Consider the following 19,312-nt stretch of genomic DNA (forward strand, 5'->3'; position numbering starts at 1 on the left):
CCCAATATAAATGTTTTATTTAAAGTAAAAAGTGTGCACAAATAAAGGGAATGATTACACAATAACGTTCAAGACCATATTCCATATGAAACAGGGTAACAGTAGTGACAATATTAACTAGCAGAGCACCCATAAGAATCCAACTTGTACACAAAAAGGAGGTTACTCCACATAAATACATCATGCTTCTGATGTAGACACTTTCTCCAAAAGACGAAGCCTACTGCACTGGATTGTTTACACCCAATGTCCCTTCTGAATATTTATGACAGTTGCTATATGCTTAACAATGAAAAATAACTGTTAATATCATGGCACTTTGGAGAAAAAGTTTAAAAATGGATTTACAGTTATTTAAGATGTTTGTCACTTAGCAACATTCTTAATGGTTAGATACGTAAATAGAAAGAGTATCTCTTCTGTGACATTATCTATAAAAAAATTAACTTTTGCTTTAAGCACAGAAGACACTGTTTTACTCCGTTACTCTTTGTGATGAATAGCAGAAATGCACTTCCTTACATACAGCCATTTTACTTAATACCCCATATGAAATTAAGCCACTGTAGAGACAAGGCTTTTCTTATTTGCTTTAAATAACTTCCAAGTTTAGTATCAGTTAAGTCCTGATGTCTAAACTAGTCATGCGGGCGTAGAAGTCAGAGGCTAAATAATCACAACTTTAAAACTGCATGTAAGCAGTTCACTTGACAGGAACTAAACGTGCTGAAGTTACTAGCTGCTCTTTAAAAGTAGGTTTACTCCAATATTTTACATTTGAAAATATACAACTTGGATTTAAGGGAACCTGATTTTTAAACAGCACGAAGATTCAATGCTTCCCTGAAACCGAGTCCCCTCCAATCACTTCCCAGTTTTGAAAACTGGGCCCAATACTTAAGAGTTTCCTATTCACGTTGCAAAGAAAAATATGAACTAGATGCCACACCATGACACTACTGTGTGTTTGTGCAATCTCTCTCCTTGAAGCTAACACGTAAGTGAAAAAACACACACCAGAAGATTTGTGCTATGAATTTACAGTGTCGCCATACAAGGATTTTCAAGGAGAGACACTGACCAAGCAGAAGTCTTACTAAAAGCTTCAGATAAGGTTTGCTAACTTGTGCTTACAGATACTTAGATCTGCTTTCCATAACACTTAGCTTGCCTTACAGCTCTTACTTATATAGTACAGATTCTTTTCTTCAACATCTCTTAATCCCTTTTCCCCAAATTAAAAAAAGTGGTACACTTGGCATTTCTTCAGCCTAAGACATTCAAAACTATTCCTTAAACATTAAAAATAAGAATTAACTGTGCTGTATATTACACTGTTTACTAACGTGAAATGTAAGAATCACACCTCCCGGAAGTCCTAGTTTGAACCATTCTTTCAATTTATTCCAATTGCTTTACTATTAACTTTGAGTCTACCACCAACACTTAAGGTTTGATTGTGATTATGAATCACCATCTGTAAGTGGAGAAGTTAAGGGAGTCATTGTGGACAGCACCTATTTTTTTTCCAGATGTGCTTTTTCCACTGGCAAAGTGGAATGCATTTCCAACAGTATGGCAATAAGATTAAAAAAAGGAAACAAATGCCCTTATCTAGGCCATAGCTGTAATGTTTGCAGTTCTGATACAGTTAAGACAGAAAGTGTAAAAGCAATAAATAATAGTATGAGGTTCTACATCCGTCAATATTAGCTGCCCGTTGCTGCTAAATTTCACTCTACAGATTTTAACTTTTTAAAATATTAATTGAATTCCATTTATTTAACACTTTATACCATGTACAACCCTCACTGAAAGGGACAGGCTCAGAAAGGCACTCTGTGTATCAGTGTACAATTCCTAATGTATAATTTCAGAGCAAAGTCTATTGATTCCGATATTGAATTACTCAATTAATTAATAATTAATTGAATTATTGAATTAGGACAGGATCAATATACCCCATGAAAGCAGCCGTTCTTGACCTAGTCAGTTTAAAAATTTGCTCTCCTTGCTGTCATTTCAATCTGAAAGGGCAATAACATATTTCTAATTTTTAAGTCTAGGAGAACAGGGAAATCAGATGTTTAGAGAGAATAGATTTAGAACTACAGAAATCATAAGGTCTTGCTTGTCTTACTGGAAAAATGGAAGTCCTTTAACGATATTTTATTGCATCCCCTAATGCAATTTGTATTCTTAAAGCAGTAAGAAAGCTTTCCTTTATCAGAGCGCCGTACTGGCAGATTATACAGCCAGATCCCATTGTTCAGTCAGGAGCCCCAAAGACCAACTTCTATACTAAAATTCAAGTTTGGCAAGAATGTTGGAAAGTTTAACATTTTAAATCTGGCAGCCAAAGGTTCAGCAGAACAACTGTCCCGGACAACAGTTAATACAAAAAGAAAAGTAGTGAGTAATTTGCACTAGGTAGCAAGGGTAAGATGTTCAGTTACTCATTTTACGCAAGTGCATCCAAATGAAGAGATGTTTATCCATGCAGAAACAAACAGAGTAACATTTGGCACAGTCCAGAAATGGAGAATTCAGACACATTCCTCAGCTGACATCAAAAGAGGATTTATATATTCAAAGCCTTCAAATTCAGACTGGTCAATCTTCTTCACAATATCACTATTAAGATTAAAAAACAGTCATTAGTTCAGCAAAAATAAAAAGGTAACAATATTAACTGATAGTTTGTTTTAAAATTTAGACCTGTACAGCAGATTGCAATTGAAAACATTTCCCCTCTCTCTTTTGTCCCTCTCTATCCTTACAGTAACCACTGTTGTTTTCTAGCCCCTATAATGGTTAACAGAACACAAATCCACCCAGGAGTAGTGATTGGGCTGCTCCCATGCACATATTCTCCCTACAAAGCAATCTGCAAGGTTTGCAGTTTTAAAACTTTCCCAAAACAGCCAGTTTTGTAAAAATCTGAAAACATTAGGAGGTGACAGATACTGCACCTGCATCAGCAACTTTTCTAAACTTTATTTGTACATTATGCATTTACAAAGGAATGAAGAAGGATGTTGGATCTCAGACCTAATTAAGGTGCATAGGTAACATTTAATATTCACTGTTTGTTTACACGCTACATGAACATTACACAAAACCCTAGAAAAATTCCTAAAATGCGAACAGCGGTGGCTCAGTCAAACTAGAAAGGCCCTTCTCTCCTCATCCCAAATCAGGGCCCCTTCAGGAGTAAGGAACCTCAAATCTACTACCAAAATCAAACGCATTATCATGCATTTTATCAAGGTTTTTCAGCCAGGATAATCTCACTTAACTACTAACAATTTAAAATACCCAAACAAGCCAAGCAAAGCATCTTCTCTTGTTCAGAACACCCAAGGTAAACTCAATCTAAATCCAACATTCTAGAAATATCGTGGCTTGAAGTAATGCAAAAATAAACCACTTGACAAAACAGGTCTTTTCCTTCACACGTTCATTTCTTGCAGATGATACCACTAAAACTTGTAAAATAGCACTTATTCATCTTTCCCCGAACTAAGAATCTTTATAGCAACTTTCCCACTGTTAATTGATTTTTACATCATGCCAGAGTACAATACTTAATCCAGCCATACTAAGTCTACCATAAGGACACATAATAGAGTTTTCTCCAAACTAACACAAGAAAGTGTTATTTACTGCTTTATGTATACTCTGTGTACTACAACTACAGCTATTAAATGAAGTTTTATAACTCCTTCACTGACTATCAGAACTTCTTAAATTCTACATTACTTACTCATCATCTGGAGTGAGCTGCACAGGTTCATTGGTGAATTGGGAATCAAAGTTATCCAGACCAAATTCTCCAGATATATTTGGTTTAAATGGAGGCACCACTTGCTTTTGCTCCATCTAAGAATAAATGCACTTAGTGACACCAAGAATGAGTTACAACCTATTGAATTATTTTTAAACAAGGCTGGAAGTTACTATTAAGTTTCTTTTGTATACTTTCTACAATCATTCTATTAATCTACTGTACTTACTGTGTATAAAAGTGTTAAAAGATTCTGTATTATCATTATGGTACATCATAAGCTAAGAGCTTAAGGTTTTTGAAGTTTTTATGTCATCTCTCACGCACAAAACAAGTTGTCAAGCCATCAGCGTATACAAAGAAAATAAGCCAAGCCAGTGGGCATTCACATACCAGATCCCAATCAACATTGCGAAAGAATGGATGTCCCTGGATATCTGCAAATCCTGTTTGAGGATGGCAGCCTAAACGTTCCTTTGGATCCTGTGCAAGGAAGAAAATATTTCTAAATGGGTGCCATGGCCTACACATGAATAAAATACAAATGTTACAAATTCTGTGAGGAATGAAACACCTGAGTTACAAGGGACACTGAAGAACTAAGTTAGCATTATTTATTTTGGAAACTGTTCCAATTTACTGTCTGAAATAGGCATGAATATATGGAAGCCTTTAACTGAATTTTATATAAACAACCATGCCATCTTTCATTTTTATTCAGACCTACTTAAACATACCATATGCTTCAGAGCAAACTTGGTTAGATTACAAGTGAATTTCATTCTTTCCCCCCTGCCCCTCCCTGAGCAGACTGACTATGCCAGGCAATCACATTGGGGTTAGTAACTGCAGATTACTGATAAATACGGTAGAAAGGTTATTTTAACAAGACAATTCCATCTCCATGTATGCATATGCACACACTACCAAGGAGTTGTAACAGAAGCAGTGTTCTTTAACAGTATTACTTTCTTAGTATAATTTAACCAAATCTGTTTTCTCCTTTACCTCTTTCTCCTCACTCATGTAACACTCACTAAATAAATGCCAGCGTGTGCTCGGACAAGTCCACTACCACATATGCACCTTTTGACTCTCAGGCTAGTAAGCTACCAGCAAACAGTAAGCATATACTGCCTCTGGATTTCCCTCGATGAAGTCATCGGAAGTTGTCAAAGTGATTTGCTAAGCTGCTTCTCTTTAAGAACCAAAATAAATCTGGTAAGTTTGTCCAATTCCTCACATTAAAGAAATCACTTGGAGCATTTCTCTGCCTTTCAATTTGAAGTTTACTCATGATCCCAGCCTAAGAATCCAGAGCTTCAGATTTTAAGACAAGCATCTAGAATAGGCCCCCCAGCCCTACTGAAATTCTGCTTTAGGCTCACACCTTTTCTACCCTGTTTCTGTATATGGCAGATAAAGTATGTCTGCTACACATCAATTAGTCAACAGGTTTAAAAAAAAAAAAAAAAAACACAACAAACAACCAAAAAACCCCCCCAAAAAAACCCACAGCTGCTCTTGAGAAGTCTTAAACAGTCCCCTTTAGCTGTTACCTTATTAAGGAAACTCTTTAGAACACCTGCTGCTTTAACAGAAAGGGATCGGGGAATTCGGATCTGTTTTTCCAAAATTACTGCAAGAAAACAAAGTTCGTATCAGCCTTTGCATCTTTGAAATTAGATTAAAGGCAAGGAGAAACAAAGCACTGAAGTGTAGGAACACTCATGGTACTTACCTTGGAAAAGGTAATCTTCTGTGTTCTGATCAGGATTGTCAGAACTCCCAACAATATCAAATGGTGACCGGCCCGCCATCATTTCAAACATAAGTACACCGAGCGCCCACCAGTCTACACTGAAGCCTAGAATTCAAAGAACAAAACACCACTGAAGATGTTTTGGAGCAAAAAACCCAACACTTTTGGGGCTAAAAACAGACATGCTTTGAGAAGAAAGAATTAGTTCGAAGATTTAAGTATTGCCAGTGTTTCTGATTATCTGAATAAAAGAGAGGTAACAATTATACTAGACATTACTTGGTTCATCATGTGTGCGAAAGGAGGGAACGCTGTACAAAGAAAAGGAAATGCAGAAAGTTTAAAGGTTGGTGTTATGACCTTAACACAGGTTTAGATAATATTTAAGCCTAGTCATTACTAACCAACAGTGCATTATCCACGGCGGGGGATAAGGACAAGGAGGAAGTATGTGATTCTTAATAGTAGCAAGACAGTCATTTATGGAGCTAAGCATATCTATTCTACTATTCACTGCTAAAGAAAAAAGATTCCAATAGCTAGGCTGGGACTGATATAGTCTGGTTGGCCTAGAAAGTTTGTGATAAGGAAGGAAGATGTGAAGCCAGTCTGAAAGAGATATTCAATTAAAATAAGATGGTAGATTTAAAAAAAAAAATATATATATACTTTTTTTTTTTAAATAGGAACTAATTGTAGAACTTGTTAAAATCTTAAGGGAAGAAAACAGAGCAAAGATCTGCTTGGCACAGTATTGGAAGCTTAGGAAGAAAGGATAAGCAACAGGAAACACACACAGCAAGCCTTCTATACTCTCTTATGTCTCTTGCTTCAAGAATCTTGTGGACTTCCTGAACAAGCAATTGCATAGACAATTTCATTTTTAACACTGAGATTTGTGAAAGGGATGTCTACTATCTAGGCCCTTTGCAATGCATTTATATCTAATACTATCATTGCTGCCAAATATAAAGCTCCAAAACCGAACACAATTCAAGACTGCAAGTATATCATTAGTAGTATCTAAAATAGTTATAAACAATAATAAATTTGGAAGGCTCGAGCTATTCTTCAAGACTGATAAAAAGAATTTAAAATGTGGAAGGCAGGGTATCTAATTTGCTTGGTGTGATGTTTTCTGCCCTTCCTTTGAAGGGTTTATTCACTTTTTCAGACAGGATGCTGAATTAAGACTGATCATGTGTCTAATGGAGATTTATACTTTCTACTACTAAAATACTTGAGTAAGAAGAGACAAGTGAAAGTTGTATGGTAGCAGTGAAAAATTCAATTTACCATAATCCTCTCCCCGGAGAATTTCAGGTGCAATATAGTTTGGAGTCCCACAGAACGTGCTGGTTGTGTCACCAGGCCTCAGGCCCTCCTTTAAGAAAAGATGGAAAGAAAATACAGTTAGCCAAAGATCCCACACTTCCCCTCTGCTAAGAACTTCATTTTGAATTAATTTAAGTGTCCTGAATAAACTGCTTTCATTTTAGTAAAACTGTATTTAAATCTGTATGTAAGTGAATATAAAACACTACTTGTTTCAGAAGAAACAGAAGTAGGTCGCATCTAGAGTCTCAAGAGGATGACACATACCTACTGACAACAACGTCTTTTAAGGTTTTAGCTAGTAAGCTCTACCACATCTCCAACAATAGGCAAGTGGGAATAACCGAGGCATGGTGGAATAGCTTACATTCCCCGGGGTGTTGCAATGAAAAGATACAAGCTTTTCAGAGAAGAGCATGGGATGCAGAATGGGGGGAGGTTGCCTGGAGAAGTTGTGCAGTCTTCATCCTTCGAACTTTTCAAAACCAAACTGAATAAAACCCTTAGTAACCTGGCCTGATCTTATGGCTTACCCTGCTTTGATCAAGCAGGAGGGTGGATTAGACTCCCTGAGGCCCTTTCCAACCTGTATTTTTTTATGCTTTTCAGTTGCTTAGCCAAAATTATAGCATTTAAAATGGTTCTAATAGATCAGCATAATGGCAATTCCATGGCAAAGTCAAACCTGTGCTCCAGTGTCTTTGTAGTGATAAAGTTTTTCTAGAGAAAATGGGAAGTGTCATAGAATCCAAATGGGACCAAGTGTGACTGATATTTCAACCTCTTGCTCTTTCTGAAATCAAGCTATCTTGACTATTTCAGCCTACCCCTCGCAGTCAGATTGATTCAGCAGCTTTATAAAAACATAAACAGTATGTTTATGCATATTGTGCAATTTGGCATTTCTTTTTCTTTTCTTTTTCACAGTGAAATGAGTATACAGCCTATCTGCACTGTGTATAAATGCATACCTTGAAATTTCACATTTAAGTCTCTGTATCTTTTAATTTATGACAATTTCTTAATTGTTGATTTTACTGGTTAGCAAGGAACTAGAGCTTACCTTGCACATGCCATAATCTGTGAGTTTAATATGCCCTTCAGAATCTAGTAGCACATTATCCAGTTTTAAATCTCTGTAGATTATCCCTCGTTCATGTAAATAGTTCAATGCTAGACTGATTTCAGCAGAATAAAACCTAGTGTAGAAAGAGATATTGATTACTCAAGTAATCGAAACCCAAACCACAGTAATACAGTCTTGCTAGAAGGATACTTCTCTAAATATAATCCTATGTATTCTATTATTTTTCATCAGAGAAGTGGGGAAGTTGTTTATAATCATACAAAAATTTCTATCCACAGTCACTTGAAAAATTATTTTTAGTTACTATTAATATCTACTGAAATCATCCCTTTCATATCACCATCTGATATGAATCACATGCACCAAGAACTCAGCATTTGCCTGGACAGCTGGTAGTGGTTATTGTAAGAGAAACACACTGATATCATTAGACAGTTAAAAAAAATATCACAAAAGTGTTATTCTAGAAAAAAAAAATCAGAATCTGACTGAAGTCATCTAGGGTAACGCTAATATAAACAATACCTAAGTGCTTCCTATTACAGTTCCTCCTTGAATATGGTAGCTTGCAGCATTTAAATGAGGATGCAGTTTCACATTTCTTAAATCCTTAACATCTGGAGAGGATTTGCTAGCTCATCATCATAATCTCTGCACTACTGCACTGTGTCAGAAAAACCAACTGTCTTGATGCAAGAAATCTGAAATTAGACATACCTGGCATGCTCCTCTGGCAGCTTTCTCTGCCTCTGCATATGAAACATTAGATCTCCTCCATTTACATACTCTATAACAAAAAATAACCTGAAACACACAGGAATTTGTTACAAATGATTGTATACAAGGCTGAAAGATGTTTGAGATGTTACAGGTCTGTTACCAAACAATGTCAATTCAACTCCTCCCATCTCTCTGGTAATATGGCTGATTTCACCATTTTCCCTCCCTTTGAATAAATTTCCAGAGTTAAAAAATGAAGTATAAGAAGTTTCTCTAGATAATTCCTTTAGTGCTAAAGGAAAGTAAGCAATCCTTCCCACATTTCTAATCCATTACAGCTACTGCTTGTCATTATTACATATGTGACTATATAAATAGATTCACATCAGTTTCTATGCATAAACTAGAAAAAAAATTCTCATTTTCCTTCCTGATCCCTTTAATCTCCTTTGTTTGTGGTTAATACTATTAGTATATTACAAATACTCTTTCTTCTCACTTCCCTCCACTAGCTTATCACCGTTTCAAACAGCAAGGATGTTGTTTAAATATACAATAACTGTATTATATACTGAAAATTATTACTGTATAGAATAGTAATTTATTCATCTATTGCAATCTCTTCTCCTATATATAAACACACAGAAAAATAGTAGTTTTCATCTCTATCACCCTATTTTCCTTTTTAAAATTCAGATACTATTTTCTGAGTCTTGCTCAGAGACTCGTCTTCAGAGAATCCATGCAAGTTTGAGATAAATTTCCTCATTTTTTGTACTTCTGATTTCTCCCCCCCCCATTGTCTTCTATCTCATATTCTTAAGCCTTTTTTTCTGCTAGCTGCACCTCTCTTCCTGTCCAGAATCATTCCCATCATACCTACCAGTATTTTACATTCTTTTGCATCTTCCCAATCTGAAAAGCTTAGATGATGAACATGGCCTTTTGCTCATAAAATGCTTCAATGATTTACAGTACATTGACTTTCGCTACCTACCTAACACTTAATGCTTTAAATAGGTCGTTGCTGTACCTAACAGTATGAAGTATTTTTTGAACACAACTATTTTCTTATTGTCTTATGACCTTTACCTGCTTTCTGTCTGGAAGCAAGAGTGTAGTCCGACAAGAAAGGGATGATTTGAAGCCTGTTCAAAGACGTGTTTCTCTGTCTGAACCCAATCAATATCCTATTTATTCAAGAAAACAACATTCAGAAAAGGATTGTCGCTCTTCTTAGGTCAAGTATTAATGACAATTAGCAGAAAGTTATTCAAGTGTTTTGCCGTCCTCATTTTACTTGCAAGAAATTAAATATTATATAGTTCTCCAATGTGAAGTAATACAATTCAGCATACTCATTTTTTTTCCTGTCTTGAGTGTCCCATACTTTTAGCCTCATTGTGTAACTACACTTGGAAATTAACACACAGGTATCTATAAAAGATAAACTGGTACAGACAAATGTAAAGTAGCATCAAGAAACGCAGAAGAAATCAATGATAGACCAAGAAATAAATGCAAAAGCTCTTGGATAGCAAGCTACACTTACTCGAGTCTTTTCAGAGTAGCCTGAAAAAACATAAGGGAAATCTTCAGCAACAAGAGGTGTTTAGCAGTTTAATACTGCAATTTTGGTTAGTTTCCACTAATCACTGTATAAGCTACAAACAAATTGTTAAGATGGGGCTCTGATTTAAAGAGCAATTAAAGTAACATTGTGAGTTCTCATTTGTGACAAAAAAACCAGACATATGAAAACCAGACTCCACCCATTTCTTTTTCAGCCCAGCAAGCCAACATAATAGGAGAGATATGGAATACTGCTCCAAAAAAACGAAGCAAGCCAGGCTTATTAACTTGAATTCTGCAGGAGTACTGCTGCAGAGAGTCCTGATCACAGGAGACACTGACAACAGAGGCAATGAGGCTCATGACAGAAACCACTGGCACAGGAGGGTGGCTGTGAGCTACCAGTCCGCCAATGAAGACCTCAAAACTGGTTATCTGTCTTGTCAACCTTCTATAGTATAGTATGCACAAGAAACTGCATGTATAATTTTCAATTAGTGTTGCAGACCCAGAAGCCTGGCTCCCACCTTGTGGCAGATACTGAAGCTCTTTGGAAGAGTTGCCTGATTTATTGATAAAAAGCTTGCCTACCTCATCATCATTGACGAGCTCTTTCTTCACTACTTTCATTGCATAAATGCGTTCAGTTTTCTTCAATCGAACAAGCAGTACTTTAGCATAACTGCCTCTTCCTATAACTCGGAGCAAATCAAAATCCTGAAGACCCAGACTGGAAGAAGCTTTGCCACTTTCTCTAACGCTCATTGCCTTTTCATAAAGATAATTTGAAATTAGTAAGCAGGCTTGCCAATTTTAACAACTGCAAAAGTTAGCATTTCAAACAGAACAGCAGAATTAATATAAACAACTGATTCAATTAATACTTGTTTTTCTTAAAACTGCACTGTCCTGGAAAGGAATGTGAGGGGAAAGGAAGGAGGCAGAGGAGACTTGGCAGAAGAAACAAATGAACCTGGAGGAGTTTGGAATACTTTCTAAGTCAAAGCACATCTATACTTTCTAAATCAAAGCACATCTCGACTCAAGTTCAAAATAAAACAGCTTGCAAGCCGCACATGCATACACCTGAGTGAGCAACCCAAATGTGCTTTATGTACTAGTTTTCAGTTTGTGACAAGTTAAATTACTAAAATCTTGAAACTGAGAGAGACAAAGGCTTTAAGATCTCTGAATACAGTTAGCATGGTTACGGTACTTTACCTCTTTTTCTTCACCAACATGGTCCAAGCTCTCATGACTTGAGGGATTGTACGGAATCACTAGAGGTGCAAGAAAAATTATTAGACCGATGCGACACAACAGTATTTTCTTTTGTCTTAAAATTTCCACACACAAGAGCTCAGAGAGGTACACAATTTAAATGCATCTATTGTAAGTATTCAACACTGTTGGGTTTGGTGGTTTGTTTTTTTGTTTGGTTTTTTTTTTTAAACCATCAGAATCATTCTTTTCCAATACTGCATTAATAGTCAGTTATGGCTAATATAAAACCCTGTGATTATATTTGGAGATCTCCCCAGATTAATCTTGACTCCACACACAGAGAATCTTGTGCAGAACAGTGGTTTGTTTGGTATTTAACCTGATCATTGTCTATATTTAAACTCAATTGTTAGGACCATCATTCTGACTGCTACAAGAATGAACTTGTTCGGCTACTGATCCAGTAGAAACCCTGCTAATTCTTCTAAGGTGTTTTTTTTTGTTTGTTTGATCAGGGCATTTAAAGTACACAGCTTACTGATGAAAAAGTGTAACTGACAGGCTAAATTCTTCCTTTTTAGCCAAGTTTCTTAAACTGATAAGATATGGAAAACTGAGGAATTTTTATATTTATATCCCCCTTAGCATTAAGAAGCTGTCTTAATTTTCATGTTTTGTGAACAACAGTAAAGAAGGTTTCTAAAATAATTTAAAGTTATTCTGTTTCATTTAAAAACCCAAAGTTCATGTTTCAGCCACTTACAGTAATTTAAAGAAAAAAATTATTGATCTTACCCGATTCTACGTTATCTGGATGCACTGATGATGGATCCATAGGCATTATTGGTTCCTGCAAATATGCACAGGATTTTTGTAATAGACTGTCCAAGTGAGAGAGACATCATTTTAGAGACAATAAATGAAATAAATGATCCCTGAGGAATATAATCTAGCTACTTTTTAACTGGATTAGTCAACATAGTTACTGCTCTAATCCATACACAATAGAAGAAACCACTGCAGTCCTTACTTTACCTATTTTCTGGAAGTTATTACACATTTCCAGAAGCTGCTGAAGTGACAGCTTAGTACAACAGAGAAAAGAAGTATAGCAGATGAGAAATGAGACAGAAAAGCTCAAGTACTTCAGCAGTACATACATTAGCCAAATGAATTAACAAAATGTAGACCCGTAGCTGTCTGCTTTTAATATTAAACCAGGAACAGTAATCATGTAAATTTTTCTGGGCACTTAAGAACTAAAAATGATTGAATTTCTTGGGTGAAAAGTCAAAACTTCTGCACTTCATCTTCCTCTTCTATGAAATGGGAAATAGTCTAATAATCTAAGAGATGTTTAGAGAATTTACTTTACCTGTACCTCACTTTGAAGATGCAAAACAGTGTGTGTGTATGCACTATGTAACAATATAGTGAAAGATGAGATAAATATAACTTTTATTTGACACAGGAAAAAAATATCAGATGTGAAAGTTAGATGACTGTCTTGCCACTAAATTGCCATTCTGCTAAGTGATTCCCAAACTTTCTTGCAAAGTGTCACAGTAACCATTAAAGAATGATGTTTCATCTACTGTGATTACTTGCAGACTGTAGTCTGAAAGCCATTAGTATAAAACGGGCTTTTTTGTTTGATTGGTCAGTTGTTGGTTTTTAAAGACAACTTTTCAGATAAGTTTTACTTACTGGTTGTAGTGTATGACGGCCACATTCAATACTGACAAGTTTGTGACACTTCTTGTGAACAAGGAGTTTGCAATTGATGCATTTATATCCCTGGCGACCCAGGCCCCATATTCGGTCAGTGCAGATGGCACAATGAGCTCTCTAGAATGACAAATCAACAAAACCGATTAAAGAGCAAAACGAAACAAAAACTTTTCAGCCACATTTTCATTAACAAAGAACATAGAATAGGAGATCAGAGAGATCCCTACCGAACTTGCCACTATACCAAGAGTCTCTATCTGAAAACTTTAAGAAAGAACAGGCAGATACGATACAGAGGATATAAAAAATTAGAACTGAACAATAAGCAGCAACTGCCGTACAGAAAGTGTGCATCTACACGGAAAGGTGAAGGCACAGCCAGCCTCTTCTGCTGCACACACACAGAGAGACATGAGCCAACTCCAGGTAAAAAGCATTGCAGCCAAATCAGCAGGCTGCTGTGACCAAGCTAATTTGCTATGTGTCTCATCATCTCTCTGTGTAGATGAGTCCTTACATTTGTACAGAGGAAGGCAGGAGAACAAAAGCTTTGACACATTAAACCACCAGATAACAGGAAATGGGAAGATCACCACTCACTGAAGGACATTCACAAAACAACTCAAAAGATCCATGAAAACAGGGTGCCTACGAAAGCAAGAGTGAAAAGTGATGAAGCTATGGTGCCTTGACAGCCTTTGACCAGGAAGAGGTAAAAAAAAAAAAGGCAAAGTTAGATATGAAGGATGTTCAAGATGAAGTTTAGTGGAGACAATCTCAAGCATTAAGCACACAATACACTAAGCTTAGAAAAGAAGGAAAGATTATTGAAGCTGTCAAGGAACCTGGCTTATTCAAATATTTTGGGTTTGTTTTTCTGCTGTTGCTTTTTCTAAATACAGCAGGTAGCCTTCTTGTTCCTTAGCTAATTATATTTGACCATTGCTTCTTGAAAATATTACAAATGGTTTGTTATTTTCAGTTGATTACATGCCATCATAAGCAGGCTGTCTGGAGAAACATCTCAGTTTTTAGTTTAAGAGTCATGAAAGAAAAGTCTGTGCATCGTAAGCGAGTTCAGACTTTTTACTCCCAGAACTTGAAGAACTGAAAATGTACTTTCAGCTCACAGTCGTCTAATGTCAGTGTTCAAGTTTGCCCTCTGGGAAGATTTTAAGAGAACACAGGAGCTTTTATGTAATTGATATCATGGTTTCAGAGTATATGTAAAGTGAATTGCAACCAATTTATTTTTTTTTCCTATTCTAAGTTCCTGATAATTTAATAATGATTGAGTTTCCTGAAACTACAGGGCTACCAAAAGTCCACATACTATAGACAAACAACAAAAATGAGTATAAAACTACTTTATGATTTTTCAAGGCAGTGGCATTGTAGTTACAAGAGTAAGACATCCCTGTATCATGGTTTTAAGTTCCCAACAAGAATCTCACCCTGTTAAATCGTTTGGCTTGGAAAGTGTGACCATTTGCACAATAGAGCTTTCGCCACCGGCGGGCGCCTCGGCGATAAATGGATTCTAAGAGGAAAAACATACAATTATATCCATAAAAATATAAACACAGAACTACAACATCTTCTCATGGACGTTTCTGTGTAGAGTGATTTGCAGAGTAAAGTTTCACTCCTGCACCTTACAGAAACACAGAGTAATGTTCCAAGTATCTTTTTCACTTTTTAAGTTTTGGAGAAAACTTGAAGTAGAATATCCCGATCAACTCAAAGTTAATTCTGTTTTTCCAAAGTTAAAAGGAACAGTGAGTCAAGAGAGGGAAAACTGCCTAAACAGTACAAACACTTGTGTGCAAAGTATGCACCTACCTTACCTAAACTTGGGGAGGAGCTGTGGGGAAGGGGAAGGAGGAAAGAAGGTGAATATCAGGAGCATGCCCTGATTTATAAGGTTGCTTGCATAAATCCTCCAGCGTGTTAGATCCACAGCTGCCACTGTTTGGTTTTTTGTTTTTGTTTTTTTTTTTATTACTAGAGGCATGTCAGGAACCAAAATTGAAAACTAGAACATACAAAACTACACTAAGGTGCAAATCTATTTCTGATTCAGTCCACAGCCTCATGTTTTCAGAAAAGTGGCATTATCCATATTGCCAAAGTTAACTTTTAAGCATGCACATTTACATTTGTCAGACCTGGATATCAAGCTGACAGACGTGTGTGTGCATAACATACACATGCTCTTTTATAAAACTTTAAGACAGAGGGAAAACTACCTCTTTAATGTCTAGTACATTAGCTAACATAACTTAGAGGTTTTCAGAGAATACTCCTGATAGTACCTAAACATCAACTTAAAATGAATTAACCACAGATCTCTAAATGGTGATACAAGAAGTCATTACCATTGGTTACAAGCCTTTGTTCACATCAGTCAGCCAGCAATCTGGCAACTACCAAAAAGACAGGAATAGGATAAAAAACTGTCACGACAGAAGAGGCAAAAGCAAGGAAAGCAGAGTGACGTGGATAGTTAACAGGAATGTGGAATGCTTATTAACGTGATTCAGAAGTGACAAAACAACATTTATGTTCAGCAAGACTTTCTATTCCTTTTAAATATTTAATTTGTAGAGGTCTGCTTTATTAATACTCATAAGTGTAGGATGCCAAACCATAGAATATCAAAATCTTCTAGAACATGAAATCTGAATTCCTGATTTTCTGTACTTCTTAACTAAAATGCCTACTTACTATCTTCTCCCGGACAAGGCATGCCAGGCCGTTCTGGTACACAAGGAAATACTGCAAGAAAAACATTAACTTCTGATTAATTTTCTGTCTGAAATAAAAATAAATCCTTGGGTTAAATACACCACTCTGAAAGGCATTCAACCATTTAGGAAGACAGCACAGACTGCATTTTCACAAAACCTTGTGCAAGAGCAGGTGAGCTGAAAAGCTGCCCCAAAATCCTTTTTCTGGACATAACAACGATACACGTAAGAAATACGAGCAAAAAGCAGAATAAACCAAGTTATTTCCTAAAGAAAGTAACTAGAAAAAAGTAACGATTCTGGTTTCTCACATGACCAATCATCACAGTCAGTATTTGTAAGTCTTGACTATAAACGTATTATATTACAGTGTCCTAACAGCTACGTATTATCTTGTCTACATTAGCCATTTTTTTTTAGTTTACCTAGCTTCAGTAACTGTCAGAGAGCAGTATAACTGGGGAGAGATAGCCCTGGTGCTGGTTTAATCAGAAGCTTATCAAACACAAAAATAAATGGAGAAAGGGCAGATCAAAAAGCATACTGAAGTAATATATACAGAAACAGTGAAAAAAAAAAAATATATATATATAAACAGATTACATTCTTCTTCCACTTTTTAAAAGTCTTTGTGGGAAGCTGAAAAGCTGTCTCTTCCTTCCAAATGAGCTGATGGTGAACTAGATTTTTTGCATCCTTTTAGAGAAAGACCATGTTAAGACACTGTAGTGTAACGCACCCACTAACACTCTTTACAATGATCCCCTGCTTTTCTGCTATAATCTGTTAAACTGAAATCTATCTTCTACTTGTAAAAAGTTACAAACAGTAAGAAAAATATACTGCAGAAGCTACCAAAATAGGCGTTTAACCCTGAAAAATAAAAATTGAACAATTATACATCAAAACAGGGGCACAATATTATTCTGTTCAAAACTGATCTAAAGTACTTACTTTTAGAAAAGTCAAACTTCTGACTAATCTGGCATCACAAATGGAGCTCATCAACTTTTTTTCCTAATATAGATGCTGCTCTAAAGCACTTATCAATAACAAAGTGTAGGACACTGTACTATGTATCTTCTACCATTCGTTGCCAGCAAGCGTACAAAGGCACTTGGGATGAATGAATGAGAGAGACAGGGGCTGTCTTTCATTAATAAACTAACAGCAAAGTATTTTTTCCTCCCTTGATTTAATAAAGAACATTGACAAAGTGCTGACAGCTAAAAAGCGCAGTGCATGGTCTTTAGCATCCTCTTGGCAGAATGCCGCAACAGGCTTTAACTGAGGAGGCTGTGCAAAAGACACAGATAATGCAAGGTAAAAATTCCACTTATTCACAGGTACAAACATGAGAAGTAATATAGTAAATTTCACCATACCATGAATTAGAAGTTCTGAATCCTTGTTTAGTTCATACAACCGAAAGGCCTCTTCTAACTCCAGCTGAGAAGAAACTGTACATGGATCTCCTGTAGAAAGAAAAGAGAACGATACAAAACTCAGTCCAATTAGTTCTGTACCACTCAACAATTCCCTCACAGTCGGTTCTAAGATAATTATTGTAGTAAAACAGAACAACATTCTCAAGTGCGGTAGTATTTCTATTTAACACTGTTCAGAGAGTACATCTGAAAATACAGTCATATTGAATGCTTTCAGGGAAAATAAAAACACGAGATATTCCCAAGGGGCAAACAGATCATAATCACAAAACGTCATTGGTTTGGTCTGCTACAAGCATGGTTACACATCATTTCAGTACAGGAGGCGCAGGTTATCTTGCTGCACCTAAAATCCTTCTAAGATTCCATTTTATTTCATGGATTTTTAATTAGAACTGAGTCAATTCTATTTTCACAGCTGCTTCAACATTGCCAAGACTTTAGGAGGTGCAAAAGCAGTTAAACCTCTAGTCTTTCCTCAAACCTCAATCAAGACATTGGATAAGTCACGTAACCTAGTGGAAACACCCCATTTTTCTGATTTTTAACTCCTACTTTCACACTCACAGGACTATTTGAAGTAAAATCCCTTAAAGAAAGGGCACCAAGACAGGAAGAAAGTATGGGTTGGTTGTGGTGTTTTGGTTTTTTTTTTTTTCCTTTTTTATAAAACTATTGCAGCTTTTTTTGAACATTTGAGATGGAGCAGATTATCATACAAGCATTTGGCATGTATTTTAAAGTTTCTCTGACAAGACTGCATTGGATTGCTTTAACAAATCTGTGTTTCAGAAGTAACAGTTTAGGACTGACTAAGGTCTCTTTGTAGATGTCTACTTTATGTTTCTAAAAAATAACATGTAACCACAAAGGTATTTCAGAATCATTAAACAACACTTAATTACATCAGGGCAATTTTGGCATATAGGTAGGTTTAAAACCTAGGGACAGGGGTGGGTGAGGAACAAAGGAGACCAAGCTAGAGATCTGCTGTATTCAGGATCAGGAGCAAGAAGGACCTTAAATTCTAGCCTTGGTTCATACTCCTTCGGACACATAGCCTGTACGTTACCTGTTTCTCAAGATTCATCTGAAGACTTCATCTGATATTTTAACTGATCACCTGTGTCTGTCAGTGTTTGGAAACTGCTATGAAGACTGAAAAGAACAGCCACACAACAAAACGTTTTCTTCGGTGTCTGATGCAGATTAGTAACATCATTAAAAAATTGTCCCCTAAAAGAAGAAACCTTGTTCAAAATAATACTACAACTGAAACATTTTTAAAGCAACGTTGAATCTGAATCATCACTGCCCCAAAGAAAGAAAATACTTCTGGTTATTAGCTCAAGTTTTTTTTTCCCCCTCCACCTACACAAGATGTTCTGTGCGAGAACATGGGATTTATCTCTGCCTGCTTGTACTCCAGCACGTGAGCAGAACAAGCTTCTTTCTAGCCAAAATGCCATACAGCAAGTCTACTGCCATATAGCATTTCCAATTTTTAATAGAAGTACTACTTTCCACATCCTTAAGTAGTAAACTGGTTGTGGGTAAGTGAATTGGAGGAAGGCAGAGCAATTTCCGTCTCAGCTGAATTGGATCCAATCTGAAAGTTTTACTGCTTTGAATCTTCAGTCAATACCATGGTTTGAAAGTTAACTATCAACAGTCTATTAACTATTCTCCTTTTGTTTTGTACTACAAGATATCGAAATTAATACAGGCATTGCTAAGGCTTTTCAGTAGAAGCACGCACCTAGCAGGCAGGGGGATATTTAAAACTCACCCTACAAAAGTTTTTCCAGTTAATTTGTTTTGTTTCTAATGTATCCATTCTTTTCTATTGCTAAAATATTAGTAATAAATGTAAACTGTCCATTTGCAGCATTCTTT

The 19,312-nt window shown here is 36.2% G+C and overlaps 1 protein-coding gene across 2 annotated transcripts in view; it reads right to left on the minus strand.

Annotated features, from left to right (window-relative positions):
• The window catches only part of PRKCI (protein kinase C iota), a 33,419-nt gene continuing 14,107 nt past the window's right edge, over positions 1-19,312 (minus strand). For both annotated transcript variants that reach the window (XM_076341378.1, XM_076341377.1), the window contains exons 3-18: positions 17,354-17,443; positions 15,946-15,996; positions 14,673-14,758; positions 13,195-13,335; positions 12,283-12,337; positions 11,485-11,543; positions 10,855-11,031; positions 9,784-9,881; positions 8,689-8,775; positions 7,948-8,083; positions 6,846-6,933; positions 5,529-5,654; positions 5,347-5,426; positions 4,181-4,270; positions 3,767-3,882; positions 1-2,634 (exon numbers count right to left, since the gene is read on the minus strand). In XM_076341378.1, the coding sequence (XP_076197493.1) occupies positions 2,547-2,634; positions 3,767-3,882; positions 4,181-4,270; positions 5,347-5,426; positions 5,529-5,654; positions 6,846-6,933; positions 7,948-8,083; positions 8,689-8,775; positions 9,784-9,881; positions 10,855-11,031; positions 11,485-11,543; positions 12,283-12,337; positions 13,195-13,335; positions 14,673-14,758; positions 15,946-15,996; positions 17,354-17,443 (1,568 nt within the window). In that variant the 3' untranslated portion in view covers positions 1-2,546. The remainder of the gene's footprint in view (positions 2,635-3,766; positions 3,883-4,180; positions 4,271-5,346; positions 5,427-5,528; positions 5,655-6,845; positions 6,934-7,947; positions 8,084-8,688; positions 8,776-9,783; positions 9,882-10,854; positions 11,032-11,484; positions 11,544-12,282; positions 12,338-13,194; positions 13,336-14,672; positions 14,759-15,945; positions 15,997-17,353; positions 17,444-19,312) is intronic.

Source organism: Aptenodytes patagonicus, chromosome 6 (genome assembly GCF_965638725.1).
Source record: "Aptenodytes patagonicus chromosome 6, bAptPat1.pri.cur, whole genome shotgun sequence".
NCBI classification, from domain to species: domain Eukaryota; kingdom Metazoa; phylum Chordata; class Aves; order Sphenisciformes; family Spheniscidae; genus Aptenodytes; species Aptenodytes patagonicus.